The sequence below is a fragment of the Aythya fuligula genome, chromosome 1 (assembly GCF_009819795.1).
Source record: "Aythya fuligula isolate bAytFul2 chromosome 1, bAytFul2.pri, whole genome shotgun sequence".
In the NCBI taxonomy this organism is placed as follows: domain Eukaryota; kingdom Metazoa; phylum Chordata; class Aves; order Anseriformes; family Anatidae; genus Aythya; species Aythya fuligula.
Window position 1 is genome coordinate 23985636 of NC_045559.1, and position 16134 is coordinate 24001769.

The 16134-nt window shown below is 35.7% G+C and overlaps 1 protein-coding gene across 2 annotated transcripts in view; it reads left to right on the top strand.

Moving 5' to 3' along the window:
- CADPS2 (calcium dependent secretion activator 2) overlaps positions 1-16134 on the top strand; it is a 315329-nt gene that overhangs the window by 183500 nt on the left and 115695 nt on the right. For both annotated transcript variants that reach the window (XM_032193226.1, XM_032193218.1), the window contains exons 9-10: positions 8940-9006; positions 15541-15649. In XM_032193226.1, the coding sequence (XP_032049117.1) occupies positions 8940-9006; positions 15541-15649 (176 nt within the window). The remainder of the gene's footprint in view (positions 1-8939; positions 9007-15540; positions 15650-16134) is intronic.

Below are 16134 nucleotides of genomic sequence, written 5' to 3' on the forward strand. Positions count from 1 at the left end.
GCAGGGCAAGGACTGTCCTGAGCCAGATGTGGTTTCTGTGCATGTATTAACACTCAATGCACTTCTCATTCACAAACCTTTCCAGGAATGCTTAAAATGTACAATGAAATGTAACTAATTTGAATGCGTGGAAACAAGCCATAACTGTTGCTGTGCTTTATGAGAATGGAAACTGATGTCTGGCACTACTCCTACATTCCTTAGAGTTGCTAGAGATGCAGTGGAGGCAGTCCACATCTACTGATACTGAAACAAAAACTTTTTTTTTTTTTTCTTCTGCTGTCGTATTTTGGGTAGAAACAAGTGGTATTAATTGGTTCCAATATTTATATGAAATCTGGTAAATTAAAAGGGAATTTTCCAATGCATGAGGGTATGGAGCATTAAAACTGTAATCCAGAAGAAAATCACATCATTCCAATAAACTGGAAACCTATTAAGTTGAATGTTTAAAAGTGATGATTTACTGATTGTCAAACTACAGATATCTGTATCATCCATAAGGATTACGAGAAAGAATAGGACCTCAAAGTTCTGTACTTATGTTCAGATTGCTATACATACTGAGAGCAGAGATGGTTTCTGTGAAGAGCACTCTGCTAAAGAGGTTCCCTAATACCAGTGTTCACACGGTGTCATACAAATTCTACTTAAATTTATGAAGTGTAAAATACACTGTACTTTTTGGTTCATAGAGAATAATGTGAGTGTGTCAACATGGAAAGCTCAATTTATCAAAGGTAAAGAAACTGCATCTATTTTATTTAGACTTTTTTTATTTTAGACTTAACTACACGGACACTATTTGTATAGTGATACGCATAATCCATGATTCCATTTTAAGCTTAATCTAGACTTTGAGAAATACATTTTTTTTCTGCAGCTTAATAAGAGCTTTATAATTTTGCAAATTAAGGAGATACTGCTCTTTCACGGATGGTATACAAATTCAAAAGGGTAACTGTATTTTCCCCACTGTTTTTTAAATTGTACTCTATAACTTTTCATCTTGGACTGCTCTGTAGTTGTGCAACTGGAAAGAAATTTATTCTACAAGTGTACCAAGTATTTTGAAATCTTTAGTCGCATAGTCTCTGTTCATTATCAGCTAAGTTTCAGTCATTATATCCACAGAAGCTTTGTCTCATAAAACCCAACTCAAGAAAGTAAATTAGTGTCATGCTATTCTGAATTGAGCTTTAGAATGCGTATTTTTTGTCAGACTGCAAACAAGCATTGCAAGTAATATTCTGGAACCCTTATTCTGATAGCCACAGAAGTATTTCAGTATTCGGTGAATGTAACATTATCTACTTTGCATGACTTATAAATACAGAAATTTTCATTCATTTCATCTACTGTCAGGAAACCAACAGCAATGCCTAAATTTAGAGCACTGGCACCGTAGGGAAATTATATAGCCAATGAAGACAGAAGGGTTCTTCCAATGGGCAATTTGCAAAGATCTGAAGGTGAAATATGCTCCAAATAGGTTACACTGGATCTATACAAAATACAAAGGTAGTACAATCACTGAGAGTGGCATAGTGGAGTTGCAAAGCTGAATGTATTTCATTTGGTCTTTCTCTTTGGAACATTTTCATTTCATCTTTTTAATTCATGTACGATTTGCATGTTGGACACATGCAGTCAAAAGGCTGAACAGGTTTACAGGCTTCTGAAACACATTTTACAGTGTCTGGAGACTAGGGCTGGTGTAAGGCTTTCCTGAATGCTTCTCCTGCTGTGTTAGAACCTCAGGTTCTGAACAGCTCGTTCCTCTTCACCATGGTTTCACACAGAAGCTAATATAATGATGCCAGCATACTCACTGGATATTTTGTGGGAAGTAATTAAGTTAAGTTTAAGAAGCACTACTCAAGTGTCAATCGATGTTTCTATTAAGAAAATAAAAAGAGGTAAGCTAGAATTTGTTAAACTGATTTGTTTCAAAATTTTGGTGGTGTTCTAATATAGTATGTCTAATTGATTTATTTTGGGGATATTAAAAAAAATCCAATTATCAATTTTAAAAAAGATAATAAAAATATCACAGCATTCTGAATGAATATCTTCTGTGTGCACAAATTGAAGGGAAGTGTTAGATTAATTCATTATCATAATTTCTGTGCTTCGTTTCAAACCACAAATACAGATGTAACATTTTTCCTCATGTCCTTGCCAGATCAGATGTACTAATCTATAATGATGTTAAAATACCTACTAGTGGTATTACAACAAACATCAGGAAAACACCGTTGTCAGCCTTTAGGATTAGTTCTGCAGAGGTCTGTCCGTATTTTTTATGAAGTTAAAGTTACATCAGTTCAAAGGAAAGCTCTCTAGACGTGAAAAGAAATACGTAAGTAGTCAGAGATAACCAAAACAAAGAAACACTCTTAAAACAGTTCTCTGCTCTTAGGAGCCTTGGCCACTCCTACCAAAAGTGGTCTGTTTTCAACACCAGGATTCCAGCAATGAAGATGCATCAATTGACAGGTTGGTTCATTGATTTGTTTTATATCAGTGTGACACTGAGCAGGGTGTTTTGACTGATTCCATCAGTGGCAGCGTATGACCTAGCAACAGAAGTAGATTTTTCATATTAGCAGGTCCTTGGCCATTTAGGCTTTGTAGATCATAAATAATATCACTGCCTGCCTGGAAAAAAGGGCCACCAGTTTTTCTATCTAATTGCAGTGTCATTTGCTTCCATTGAGATGGAGAGGTGTCTGGGCTAGATGCCCAGATGCTTTTGGATGCAGAGAATGAGTTGATTTAAGAACCATTTAAGAACCATTGCTATTGCCCAACTGGATGCTCAAAGGAGAGAAGTGCAATGGAAATTTTTTCTAGTACCTCTGCCTACATTAGTATTTAAGTTCAGATTTTCACTTTTAAACCAATCTCTTAGTTGTTCCTGCTTACTGTGCTTCATTTCACCTCACAGACTGCAGTCTTTTTAGATGAAATTAAACCAAGAGATGAGATCCAGGTGTGCACCATATATGTTGCAACCATTGGTAGCTATTTGGTCCATGGGATCAGGCTAGCACTGCAGTTATGATGCATTAGCAGTTTACATTACAATTAAATTATATCAAAATCAGAGCACTTTCTGCATTTGCGTTATGTCTGAAGGATATTGTTCTTTGTTGCCTGGAATTCTTACAAGGCTAAAGGATATATATGTATATTTTTTGTCTTGACAAACATTGCTGCTTTACATACCAAAGAGATTTCATGATATGACATAAATTGCATTAATAATTCTCAAGTTGCCATTTCAATTACTTCACAGGTTCCATAAGTACTGGCATGCATATTCACAAATGCTGAAGTGCATTAAGATATTCCTGTTAAAGAATCTAGGGATAACTGATCTTCCAGCCTACATCCATTTAGACTGTAAGTGAAAACTCCTTTAGTGAGGAAAAAAAAAAAAAAAAAAAAAAAAAGCAAATTTTCTCTCCATATTAGGAATATCTTGCTCATTGGAATAAATGGAACTGTTTACTGTGGTTGTCCTGTTTGTATTACTTGACATTCTTCAAGATTTCTATATCCTTAGCAGTCATAATTACAATAGAAGTTTAGGCTGATTTTTTTTCATTCCATCTGTTGAAGGCTTATTTAGTTCTCTTTCTCAAGAGCACAGAAAGTACTAAAATGAATCTGAGAATGTTTACTGCTAGGTTTCTTATGACCCAGGTCATATTGTTGTCTTGAATCAGTTTTCTCTCTCATCCTCAACCGAAGGGGGGAAAAAAAAAAAAAAAAAAAAAAAAAAAAAAGGCTTAATCTTGTGGGGTTAAATAAAAGAAGGAATGCGGTGCAAGGAAGATTCCTTTTATGCAAGCGTGCAGGGATGACTGAAAGTGCCTGTGGGCATTTGGTCCCCATTGGTTCTCACATCGAATGCAATGATGCCCACAGATAGCCTGTATTGTTGTCAGCTAAATGGGATCATGAGTGTCTGAAAGGTGTTTGAGAATGAACTGAAAATCATTTTCACAAGTGGATGATTACTTCTGCCACATGTTAACCGAACTCTATCAGAATGGCCCAGATTTTTGAGACTGCATTAATTGCTCTTTCAACCTTGACTGAGGTTTCTCTTTAAGAAAGGCCTTTGCTGGACTAAACTGCTACACGTATTGATTTTCCTTTCTATATTTTTTTCATTGTTTGTGATAAATGAAGCCTTTTACAAGTAGAGAATTTATCATTCAAGATGTAGATAGATTGCTTCATTCCTTGGAATAAAAAGGCTGGTCTAAAAATGATCTCTGTAGAAGTAATAAGTCCTTTCTCATTTCTCCAGCGGTGAATAGCTCCAGTATTCCACACTCAATTATGTTTTTCAGCTATTCATTAGTGCTGATTTTTTTTCATCAAAAAGTAGAACCCTGCACTCTCACAGCATGGACTTCAAGCAAATAAGCTGCCATTTTCTTTCCTGTGTATGCCATCACATAATTGAAACTGAACTATAATATTTAGCAATGTGGTTTTGAATTTTTGTAATGCAAGGAAAAACACTTGGATAAATATTCAACCCTTATATATACATTTATACATTTTAAAATTTATATGTTATATATATATAAATAAAATTTATATATTTAAAAATTTAGTGATGGTCAGACTTTGTTAAGAAAATGTGTTCAATTCAGAAATTACTCAGTTTGTTTTTATCTATTCTATTTCCAGAGTAAAAAATGATACTGACTGAGTCAAGATGATACAGAAAGCATTTTTCCCCAAGTGTTTCTGTATTTTGTAGAAGAAATGCAGTTACTTGTATTTTTATTTGTTTTCCAGAAAAAAAAAAAGAACTTTAAATATTAAATGTTTGTTGTTGTTGTTGTTTTTTGCACCATAGTGTAGGCACTGAGAGGTATAATCGGGTAAATCTGTGTCTTAAAAATGTGTCTTCATACAATTCTGATTTTTACTTTTTAATTTGGGAGTGAGGGAACAGAAATAAGGCAGTATTAAATAATGTTTAAGAGAAGTGTAGAATTGCTTTTAAGATTGTATGTCTTTGGAAAGTGATTCTGTGGTTTTTACATTTGGATATTTGGATGACCCTTAACATTACTAGAAAAATGGGTTATAAAATCTTTTCATTGGTGTAGCACTTAGTGACTCAACATGCATGATCAAGGTCCTATTTTCTCTGTGCTGCAGAAAAGCAGATACAATAGTCTCAAGTTACTGGAAATTATGTGAGTAATATAGAAAGACTGAAAAAGTAAGGCAGCCAAGCATATGCGTACAAACTATGCATATATACTTTCTAATATGTACAGGTACCAATACAGATGTTAAGTATACATATTTATTACAATATTAGTATATTTTTAACAGAAGTCTGACATGTACATGTATATGTATTGCTATGTACAGCAGAATACCGATCCTTCCTAACTGCTTGTTAGTCTACTCATTACAAACTCTGCAAAACATGGTCTTAAAGAAAAGTTAAAATAAATCTATGTATTAGTAAGTGATGACTACTCCAGTGCTTGGGTACAGGAAGACTATCTCAGTGTCTTTCTTCTGCCATACACTGGTATGGCAGAACTGTAGGAATTAAAAAATAATTTCAGATTCTCACAATTCTAGAAACCAAATTAAAGAGAGAAAAATAGTAGCAAATGACGTGGCTGGTTTTTAGGAATGTGGTATTAGCTGCTCCTGAATATCAGCTGTTTCTCAGTGTTGGATGGAGTGTTTTACCTAGAGGCAGGCATAGCATTTGAAGGAATGGCTGTTGTGTGATTCTTATTGCCACTGAGGGTATTTAAAATAATCTGAGCAAATTATGAAATTATGCTATGCATCTTTTGCATTTTTTGTTTGTTTGTTTGTTTTGGTTGGAGAAAGTGAACAAGGCATGTAGGTATATAGAGATACACATATGTGTAGAGAGATAGCAGGCTGCAACTCTGTGTGTTCATGATTATGAGAGGCTGCTGTGCTTTGTGGCACTGACATTAACTGAGACTCGTGAAAAAGGTGCAATTCCTCATCTTAAAACATTCTCAAACTTAGTTCTAGGACTTGTTTCACTTCCAAATCTGTTAACTACTTAATTTTCTGCTCTAACTATGACACTTAAGTGATATTTAATCCTGGAAACTGGCTTTTATAGACTTTTTCTTTTATAGATGCCAATTGAAATTTCTACAGTTTGAAAAACTAGCTTTCGTTAGTTTCTAGATATTGTCCAAATTTAAAAACATTCTTAGGTCCTTTCCTTCCCATTTATTTCAATGGAAAAACAAATGGAAAAGAGAAGCTCAAACAGGATTTAGAAGTCTGGGATTTTGTCTCCTTCTGGGTATGTGAGGCTTAAGTTAAAGTGAGTATTAATCTCCTCATCTTTCAGGAGTTTGAACGCTTGAAATGAGCATTGGATGTTTCTCTTGTAAATAGCTGAAATTTTCTGCATCAGAAAATACTGTCACCATTAGAGATGGCACTGGAAGAGGAACTAATAATATAAGATTATAGTTGTGTGTTTATAGTGATTTGCAAAACCGAGTGTCATAAGGCTTTGCACTTGTATACCAAATCCCAGTGTTGTGTCATGAATGGTATCTTCTTTGTTATCTAATCTTATTTAAGACCATCGGATTTTAAACTTAGGTAGTTAATGTTCCACTGCTTTGTTTTCCAAGGAAGCTATTATTTAACACTCTAAGTGGAAGTGAAATCACTTTCAATTTGTAGGAGGAATAAAAATATGCATTGGTCTTGTTGGCTTTTTTTTTGTTGTTGTTGTTTTGTTTTGTTTTGTTTTGTATCCTTTCCTATTTTATAATTTTGAATTTACTGTAACTTGTGACAGTTCTGGCTTTACTGCAGAACCATATGTGGTATATCTTACATAAAAACTAATTTAAAAAGCAATATTTTAGCTGAGATGAAATGTTCTTTTTAGGCCTCTTATTTAGAAGAACTTTTCCATACTAGGCTCAGTTAATAATGAAAAGGAATGAATTTAAACCTGACATTTCTAGGGCTGGATTATTCATTTTCTGCTACGTCCCTGCTAGTACATAAAGCCACCGCCGCTTATGATACTGGCATTGGTCCCGAGTAAGAGGAATTCACTCTTAGTCTATGGCTACTTTATAGTAATTTAAGATATGGTAAGATGGTGAGAACATGGTCAGGATATCTTTGTACTGTAGTATTTGAGGACTGTGTATTACTCTCAGTCGGTCTGTGCGGTCCATGGGGCAATTGTCCTCTGACATTGGTCAGAGGAAGCTATAGGTTATTCTTAGTGGCAGAATCACCATATAGAACAGATCAGGCTGAAGGCTGAGGAAGCTCAAAGACCACCCGTGGACCCTTTTTGTTTTCTCTCCCGGGTCATTTATCTTCCAGGCTGAGTGGAATCTGTCAGCCATTCCCCCTCCACCTGGAGGCAGTAGTGAAGGGCAATAGCAAAGTGATATACTATGGGTAAAGTAAATGTTCTGACTCTTTTGAAACACAAACAAAAAGCACAACAGCTCATATTTGGTGCAACAATATGGACTTGTCGCTCTGTAAGGTAAGTTCTTCTTTATTTGGGAAATATTAGAAATTTTCAAATAAACTTTATTAATGGCCTTTCTTTGGTACCCTTTCTGACATGGTCTTTGCTCCACTTATTCCTTTTATTGAATTTAAAATAATCACAGAATTAAGAAACTTAAAAGTGTATGGCAGGATCTGGACTGATCAAAGAAAGCTACATCACATGGTAATCCATCAAACTGGATCACTGTACAGCTGTCTTTTCTGCCATAGAGGCAGAGTAACCAAGCAAGGCAGAGTTTGAGGACAGGTGTAGCAGAAGTTGAAGAAGGAAAAAGTGTCTGGGGCTTACTAATGAGGGAGCCATTAATTAATATGACACACTACCACGGTTAATGAAAAGCATTATGCTGAACACTCATGTTAGATACAAGTTTGTCCTTTGTCCGTGATATCTAAAGTGGGTAAGAATGTGCTGCAGGTCCATCCACCAACCAGCTCCAATTGTGGTCATTGTAACTTCTCCATTATATATGGCATAATAATGCTAGCATCCTCTGGAGAGTGCCTGTGAAGCCAGCATTCATTGATCTGAACAATTTGGATCTGCCTTTGACTCATCAAGTTGCACTAAATGCCTTTGAAAGAGGCCAGCCAGTCAGAAGGGACATCTCATAGGTTAACAACAGAGTAACACAAGCAGAGTGCCAGAAAAAAATGTCACTATTGTGCCATAAAACTTATTGCAATTGTTTTGGTAATGAGAATGCCTCCTCTACCAGCAAATAGCAGCATCTGTAGTTTTATCTTATCACTTGTTGATACTCCTGACTACAATTGTTGGAAAATTGCCAAGATGATGAGGAGTTTTTTTGTATTCTGAGTCTTTATAGTATGTCTGGGAAATTAGGCTCTTGTTTACTCTAGAAAAAAAAAATTATCTTGTTTGCTGACATTTTGTTATTTGAGCATTTTTCCAAACTGACATCGTGACTGACTAGAGAAACACTAGCACATCTATAGAAACCAAGTGGGAAAAAAAAAAGAAAAGGTTGGGGAGTTTAACATTTCTAACATTCAATACTTTAGTGTAATCAAAACTTAAAGCTATTTATTTCAGAGGCAATTCATAAAATGTAAATGACGAGCAGATTGGTCTTAAACATGAGATCATTAGTTTCTGCTTTTTTGTTGTTTTGTTAAAGCCTAGTTTTGAATGAAAAGGAATATCTGTGCATTTTTTGTGGTCTGAGTAAACAGAAGAAAAAATCACTTCTTAGAAGTGACAACACTGAAAAATGTCAGGTACAGCAACTGAATACACTCATATGTATTGCAGGCTCCTAATATCACACTTATTACTAATGGAAAAAAAAATCCTTTTATTGTTTCCTTTTCAGATATTTGTACGCTCTAGGACAGAAGGTTTGGAAACGGTGGAAAAAGCGCTACTTTGTTCTTGTTCAGGTTAGTAGACTACCAGAAAATCTCATTGAAAAGTAATCTTGGGCTGTTTGTTCTCATGTATAGTATCTGGAACCATTTAGAAATCACCATCCTCAGGCTGTGTATGCAGCACGGTTTTTACATCATAGACACTTACCAGGATATATATATATATTTTAATTTACATATATATATATATATATGTAGTAGACAGAAATGTCACTGAGTTTTCCATATATAAATCAGTCCTATCCCAGAGCACTGTTTCAACTGAAACTTAGAAATTTCTGAATATTGTTGTGAACTTGAAACATTCCACTGATAGCTTTCTAGCAACACTCAATTTAAAATAGTTCTATTTTTAAAGTGGATTGTACTTACTGTTTAATTTATTCTATCTCAACACAAATTTTCTGCCTTTAAAATTAAATAATTGCAAAGATTAGTTACTACTAAGCACTTTTTCATATATATTTTTTTTTTAATAATGCTGGTTTTGTTTTTCTTGCACTAGTAAATTGGCTAAAATCTAATTATGTAGTGGCTATAGAAAATCTAGTGAAGCAATTGTTCTTAACCACAGAAATGTGCTGGGCTGATAATTCATAACCTTGTGTCCAAACCTAGTACTGTATTTTCACATGCTGATGAATTGCAACATTAACATGAGGATTAATTAACATGATCATTAACATGAGTATTAACACAATAATATAGGAATAAAAAAAGTAGATTTTACTTGAGTTGTCAAAACTGGGAAACGAACAATTTCTGTGAATCTTTGGAAAAATCAATATTTTCTGTTTGTGCTTGTCTTCACCTTACAGTTACAAATTTGATGTTCTTTTGAGTTAGTTCATAGAACAATGTTCTTCTGTGTTCTTTGTTTTGTTGATAGAAAAGTGTTAAAGTGTGAGTCTCTGTTAATGTTAGATGAAGCTTGAAGCCTGTTTACAAGAGTTTAAGAATGAAGGCTTCTAAAACAGCTTTACAAAAAGCCTGACCCCTTTCTTTACCATTCTGTCAGTCATATTCACCTGGTCTCTTAAGGATGTTAAAAAATAAAAATAAAAAAAAAGAAAAAGATCTTAGTAAACCTGAAACCTGAGAGTATTTGCACATTATTCTTGCTAAGCTTGTTGTCAATACAGTGTTCTCTCTGGCTTCAGTGGGAATTGGCTTGGATACTTAGCGAGTAATGGTTGTAAAGTTGAACAGGACTTCAGGTTGAAGTCATCTGGAAAGGCTAAGGAAATCTTTTTGTTTCAGATCTTACCAAGGTTTTTCTGAGAATAGGTCAGGTCTTCTTGTGACTTGGTTACTAAGATTTGCAAAGGTTGAGAAGATCTCTGTATAGCATCCCTGTTAAGGCACGGATGTGAAGGCAAAATAACTTAGAGTTACAGCAAAAAAAAAAAAAAAAAAAGACTAGAATGCTTACTTGTCCTTCACACTCTTCTTTCACACTCCTCCTCCTTTACATCTTTCCTTTTATAAAAAGAAAGACCTTGTTTTCTTCCTCCAAACCACAGCTGCCACCTGTGTTTTAAAGTACACACCTAAGAGACCCATGGTCTTTGTGTGTGATATGGAGTCACTTGTGAGAACAGCCAAGTGAATTTTAGTTATCTTCTACTTCCTATGCTGAAATTGAAATACTGGAAGAGAATATTACAGGAATTTTCCAACTGTGATGGGATTTAGACATTTATTTCATCTTAAAGCAGCTACCAACTCAATAAAGCTGTATCAAAAGTACTGTGGTAAATCAATATTTACTGTCCAGACAGCTCTGGCTCATTTATACATGATACACACACTGACAATAAGTTGAAGTCAATAAGTGTGAAATAAGCATTCAGTAATGAATATCAGTCTGTTGTATTGATATAACATTGACATATTGATGATTCTTCCTCTGTAGATTTTAGCTTTTAGCTTATGTTGGTAAAATACTAAGGCCATGAAACTCAGTTGTAAGACAGAAACTATCAGTATGATACACACGTGCTTTGGAAATTTAACTCAGGTGTGAAATTAGATGAATAAAGTTGATTTTTCAGGAGAGTGATGTGAGTATTGTGCATCTTTGTTATTGCTACATGTATTAGAAGTTATTAGTGGTGTGTGAAAGAACAGCTCGATGTTATAGGAAGGTTACAAAGTCTAGAAATTTTAACCTCTTCATTATATTTGCTTTTCTTCCCTTTATAATCCAGTCACTTCTCTAAAAGTTTGTTCATTTCAAACTAGCAAGTGACAAGGATATTACATGTTAGGTAAGAAGCCTCAGCTGGACATGCTGTATTTTACTTCGTTTGTCATCTGTTGATAACCTTCCTTCAGTGATCTAAATACAGATTCACTTCTCTAACTTCAATTTCATTTGTTCTAATGTTTGAAAAGTCAGTCATTTGCTTAACAGATATTTTTTTTGCTAAGTACCCCAGCTGCAAGCTAGTTCTTGCAGCTGAACTGTCCGTTAATGTCCTGTAGCAAGGACCACAGTCAGCATCCAGGTTTTCAGTAAGAGGTCCTCCCGGTGCACTGAACAGGGTCTTTCTGCCCCATGGGAACATCCCCTAGCATCACTGTTCAGAAGTCATTTCCAGATTGCTGCCTGTATCTGTCTGTCATGCACACACAGGTTTGTTGTCAGTTTTCCATTTTGTTACAAAGTAGGTAAAACATCTCAAAGTCAGGTGTTTGTTTCCCTGGAAAATTATGAAATGCAGTTGTAGGAAGGATATTTCCTCTCCTCCTGTCAAGCATTACTATTTAAGAAGATGACTTGATTATGGTTTTGTTTGAAAATCTGTTCTATGAAATCCTGTTATCCCATAGTGTACTGATATTCATTTACTGAATTATAAGGAAAAGCAATGCACAGCTTCATTAACTACTAGAAATACACTTAAAAGCAGACACTGGTCTATTTAAAAATGAAAAAAAAAAAAAAAAAAAGTTGTTTCAGACTGTGCTGGCAGTTTCCAACCTTAATGATCTTATAATTCTATGATTGTTCCCATAATATTCCTGTAATTTTGTTGTGGAAACACTTTAAAATGTCTCAGCAAAAGGTGAAGTGTAAAACCGATTTTGATGTCAATATCTCTTACCAAGTTGTTCTGTTAAAAGAATACATTTGAAATGTTTTTAGAAGTAAAATCAGCAGCATTATAATCTCTGTGATAATGGTAGGATTAAAAATGAACAAAGACACATAGCCCAGATTTTCCACAAACCAATCCACAAAAACATGCAACGAAAAATCTTTAAAATTGGGATTCCTGTGCATTTCCACAACAAATATGTGCTCACTTCCTTTTTGATGGCTCAGATTATTTATATAATACAGTTGTACAGCGTTTCTTGTACAGTTAACAAGAAAATGTAAGTGATGTGGTTATCTGCTAAGCTATTTCATTCAAACAAATAGAATAATTTTTAAAAGTGTTTACTGCCGTATCAGGTTTCAAAAATTAAATACGTCAGTTCAGTTTTCAAGAAAGGGAGAAGAGGGTGCTCTAAAGAGATGCAGTGGTAGCTGCAAAGGATTTAGAGGTGTGTGACTACCCAGTGTTCCCGCCATGGTTGTGCATGAGGGCAGATAAGGTCATTGGGAATATAAATAGAGAAATACCCAACAGTACTGGAGGTGATATTTCTGCTGGACCTAGATCTAACGATGTGGTTAGGGGTGAGCCTGTGTCAGGGCCCTGAGGGCACTGATGGGCCTGAACTGTCCCAGCCACCCCCCTAGGGCCTCCCACCCTGCCCACAGCCCAGGATGCCATTTCAGCATTCCCAGCCCCAATAACACCATAGTGGGGAAGGTCTCCAGCTCCCCACAACTCTCCCCTGACCAGCCATGGGTCCTGGTGGGATGGGACTATAGCTTGGCCAAGTCTTGGCTCATTCCTGTCCCCAAGGAGGTGCCTTGTGCCCAGGGCAGCCACTGCCCCAGTGCCCCCAGTTGGTTGGGCCTGGAACAGTCCCTGGCCATCAGGCACTGCCCTGCTACCCTGGAAACGACTAAAAATCTTTAAACCAACATACAGTTATTTTCTAAAATAAGTACTACAACTGAAAGCAGTTATGGGCACAATGCTCAAACAGTGAGGTGAAAATCTGTAGCATATGTTATGCTGGAAGACAGTTTGACTGATTGTAGTAGCTCCTCCTAGCCGAAAATCTGAATTCCTGAAAATGGTGGGCTAGGTTGTATTTTCTTTTTATTCACGTTCAGCTCTCCTTGTACAGACTATTAAAGCAAATGTACTAAGCTCAAGGTGGAAAACTGAGCTTAGTTTTTAACTGTACTTTTAACCATACTTGTTGCTCAAATTCATATCTGTTTCACAAGATGAAATTAGAATTTGTTACTTTGAATAGTTTATTTGCTATAATGTTGTACATAGGAAACCATATACATTATAGTTTGTACATACGTATAGTTTATGTATATATAAAATGTCCTGTAAAGCTACTTTAATTAATGTACTGGAATACCTATGTCAGTTTCTGTTGACTATAGGTTTCTACTGTAATGCTGAAGATGTTAGTACTGAGTTAGGGTCTTCACGGAGAGAGCTATTACACTTGTTCCTTTTGCTTGTGCACACTGTGGCAGAGGACATATGGTCTATATACATAGTGTAGCATAATCCTGTTTTCCCAGGGATTCTCAAAATGAATTTTACAAAAAAAGTCACCATACTTAAAATAGCACATTATTATCAGACCTTTATGCCAATAATAATCTCACACCTTGTGACTTTCCATAAATATCAAATCTTTTTCACAGAGAGTCAAAAATCTTCAATCACGGGCAATTGAAGTCACTGGATTTTAAGGCAGATTAGTGTGCAGTCACAGCAACAACTAGTATATGAATGACGTTGAAATCAGCTGTTGAAATTTTATGTCAAAAAGGATCATTCCTGAAGTTGTAGCCAAAGCTGTAGATCTAGGTGATGATTAGCTGAGCAGTCAACAACTGAGATCAAGACAGTCCATTGTCTGTCAGACAAGCTTCTTGCATATCCTTGGATCCTTGCATAATTTTGCAAATTTAAGAAATTGTATTGTAGTTCAAAACAAGTCAGATGGCCAGACATCCTACAGACCCTGGAGAGACAAGTTTTGGAGGCCTGTGTAAATGTGTAAATTCATTTCCTTAAAGTTTCCAGTGTGCAGATTTACAAGCTCTTTTTTTTTTTTTTTTTTTTGGCAGTATCTCAATTTTGTTTCAGTGACTGCTTTTTCTCCCTCAGCTGTAAGATATCTCTTTATATTTCCAATCACCTCTTCTTATTACTGCCTATTCTGTCTATAGAGTCTTAAATCACATGATGGCAGATCCTTCTCTTAATGGCTTTTTTTGTTCCCTAATTGTACTTGATCAGAAGGAACTTCATGTTGTTCATGACTGTGAATAGAGGTACAAAAGATGCAGAAATCAGACTATAAAATCAAACTGAATGTTCTGATACTTACCTTCTCTATATAGAACTGGCTAGTTTTGTGATCACCTTTCCAGCTGCATGATAAGCGTTTTGCAATCCTTCTGCAAACAGTATTTTTATACATAAAAGTTTTTTTTTTTTTTCAGCTTCTTAGAATACAGGACCTTTTCCCTTACACAGTAGGCTAACCAGTTTGGTTGGCACCAAATATTTTCCTAGATGAACCTAGTTTACTTTTGTTGTGGTTTAACCCTGTCAGGAAGCTTAGTACCATGCAGGTGCTTGCTCAGTCTCCCCAGACAGAGTGGGAAAGAGAATCAGAAAGGTAAAAGTATGAGAACTCATGGGTTGGGGTAAAGACAGTTTAGTAGGTACAGAAAAAGCTGCATATGTAAGTGAAGCAAAACAAGGAAATCATTTGCTGCTTCACATCTGCAGGCATGACTTCATCCACTTCCAGGAAAGCAGGGCTCATAGTGCCTAGCTGTTTCTTGGGAAGACAAACGCCATCACTCCGAACATCCCCACTTCTTCCTTCTTTAGCCCAGCTTTTATTACTGAGCATGACAGCATAAGGTATGGGATATCCCTTTAGCCAGCCTGGGTCAGCTGTCCTGGCTGTGTTTCCTCCCAGCTCCATGTGAACCCCCAGCCACCTTGCTGGCAGGGCAACACAAGAAGCAGAGAAGTCCTTGTCTCCGTGTAAGCCCTGCTCTGCAACAACTAAAAAACAGTATGTTATCACCACTACTTTCACCAAAAATCCAAAACACAGAATCATACAAATCTCTATAAAAAAAAATTAACTTTATTCCAGCCAAAACCATGACAGCTTCATCTTAATTTTGCATAAAGCAACAGCCCAAAATATATTGTGTTTCAGAAAATTGCAGAGTGGTCAGAGCTATTTTTTTTCCTTCCTTTTGACAGGAAGGGGAAAGAACATGAAGTTTTACATTGTAAATATTTCTGAAAAAAAGTGGGTTTTGTTTCTTCAGCAGAACTGAGATCTAATTTAAGGAGTGGTACATGTATTGTGCAACATTTGCTCTGGAACTGAGCAATTAAGAAGTTCTTTCTTATTCAGGTTAGCCAATACACATTTGCTATGTGCAGTTACAGAGAAAAGAAATCTGAGCCTCAGGAACTGATGCAACTGGAAGGATACACTGTGGATTATACAGCTCCTCACACAGGTATTTTTCATGGTTTTGAAGTATAATATGTTTGTGTAAAATAGCTAATTGACTTTGTTCATTTTGATTTAGTACTGAAAACCACCAAGGCTATTTTTTTCAGCTTCTGAAGGTTTTGCAATTATTAAGATTTTCTAGTGTGAAAAAATCATGGTTTTAGAAAGAAGCTTGTAAGAACAATAAACTCACACTAACATTGCCTGAAAATTATAAAACCACATATGATACAAGGAAAAGATAATGAACTGTAGTCAGTCTTTCCCACTTCTCTCTGTTTTTGATGGTGGAATCTTGTGGCAATGTTAAGTATATTCATAAGTGATTTAGAAAAGAATGTTACTGGTGGCAGTGATTGCTAAAGATAAATTACTCAGAGTAATAAAGAAAACAAAATTGACAATAGCAGAAAAATCTACACAATTTAGTAATAGGTTGGCAGAGTGAAATCAAAGTTACACATGTAGAGAAAAATGATTCAGCTGTAT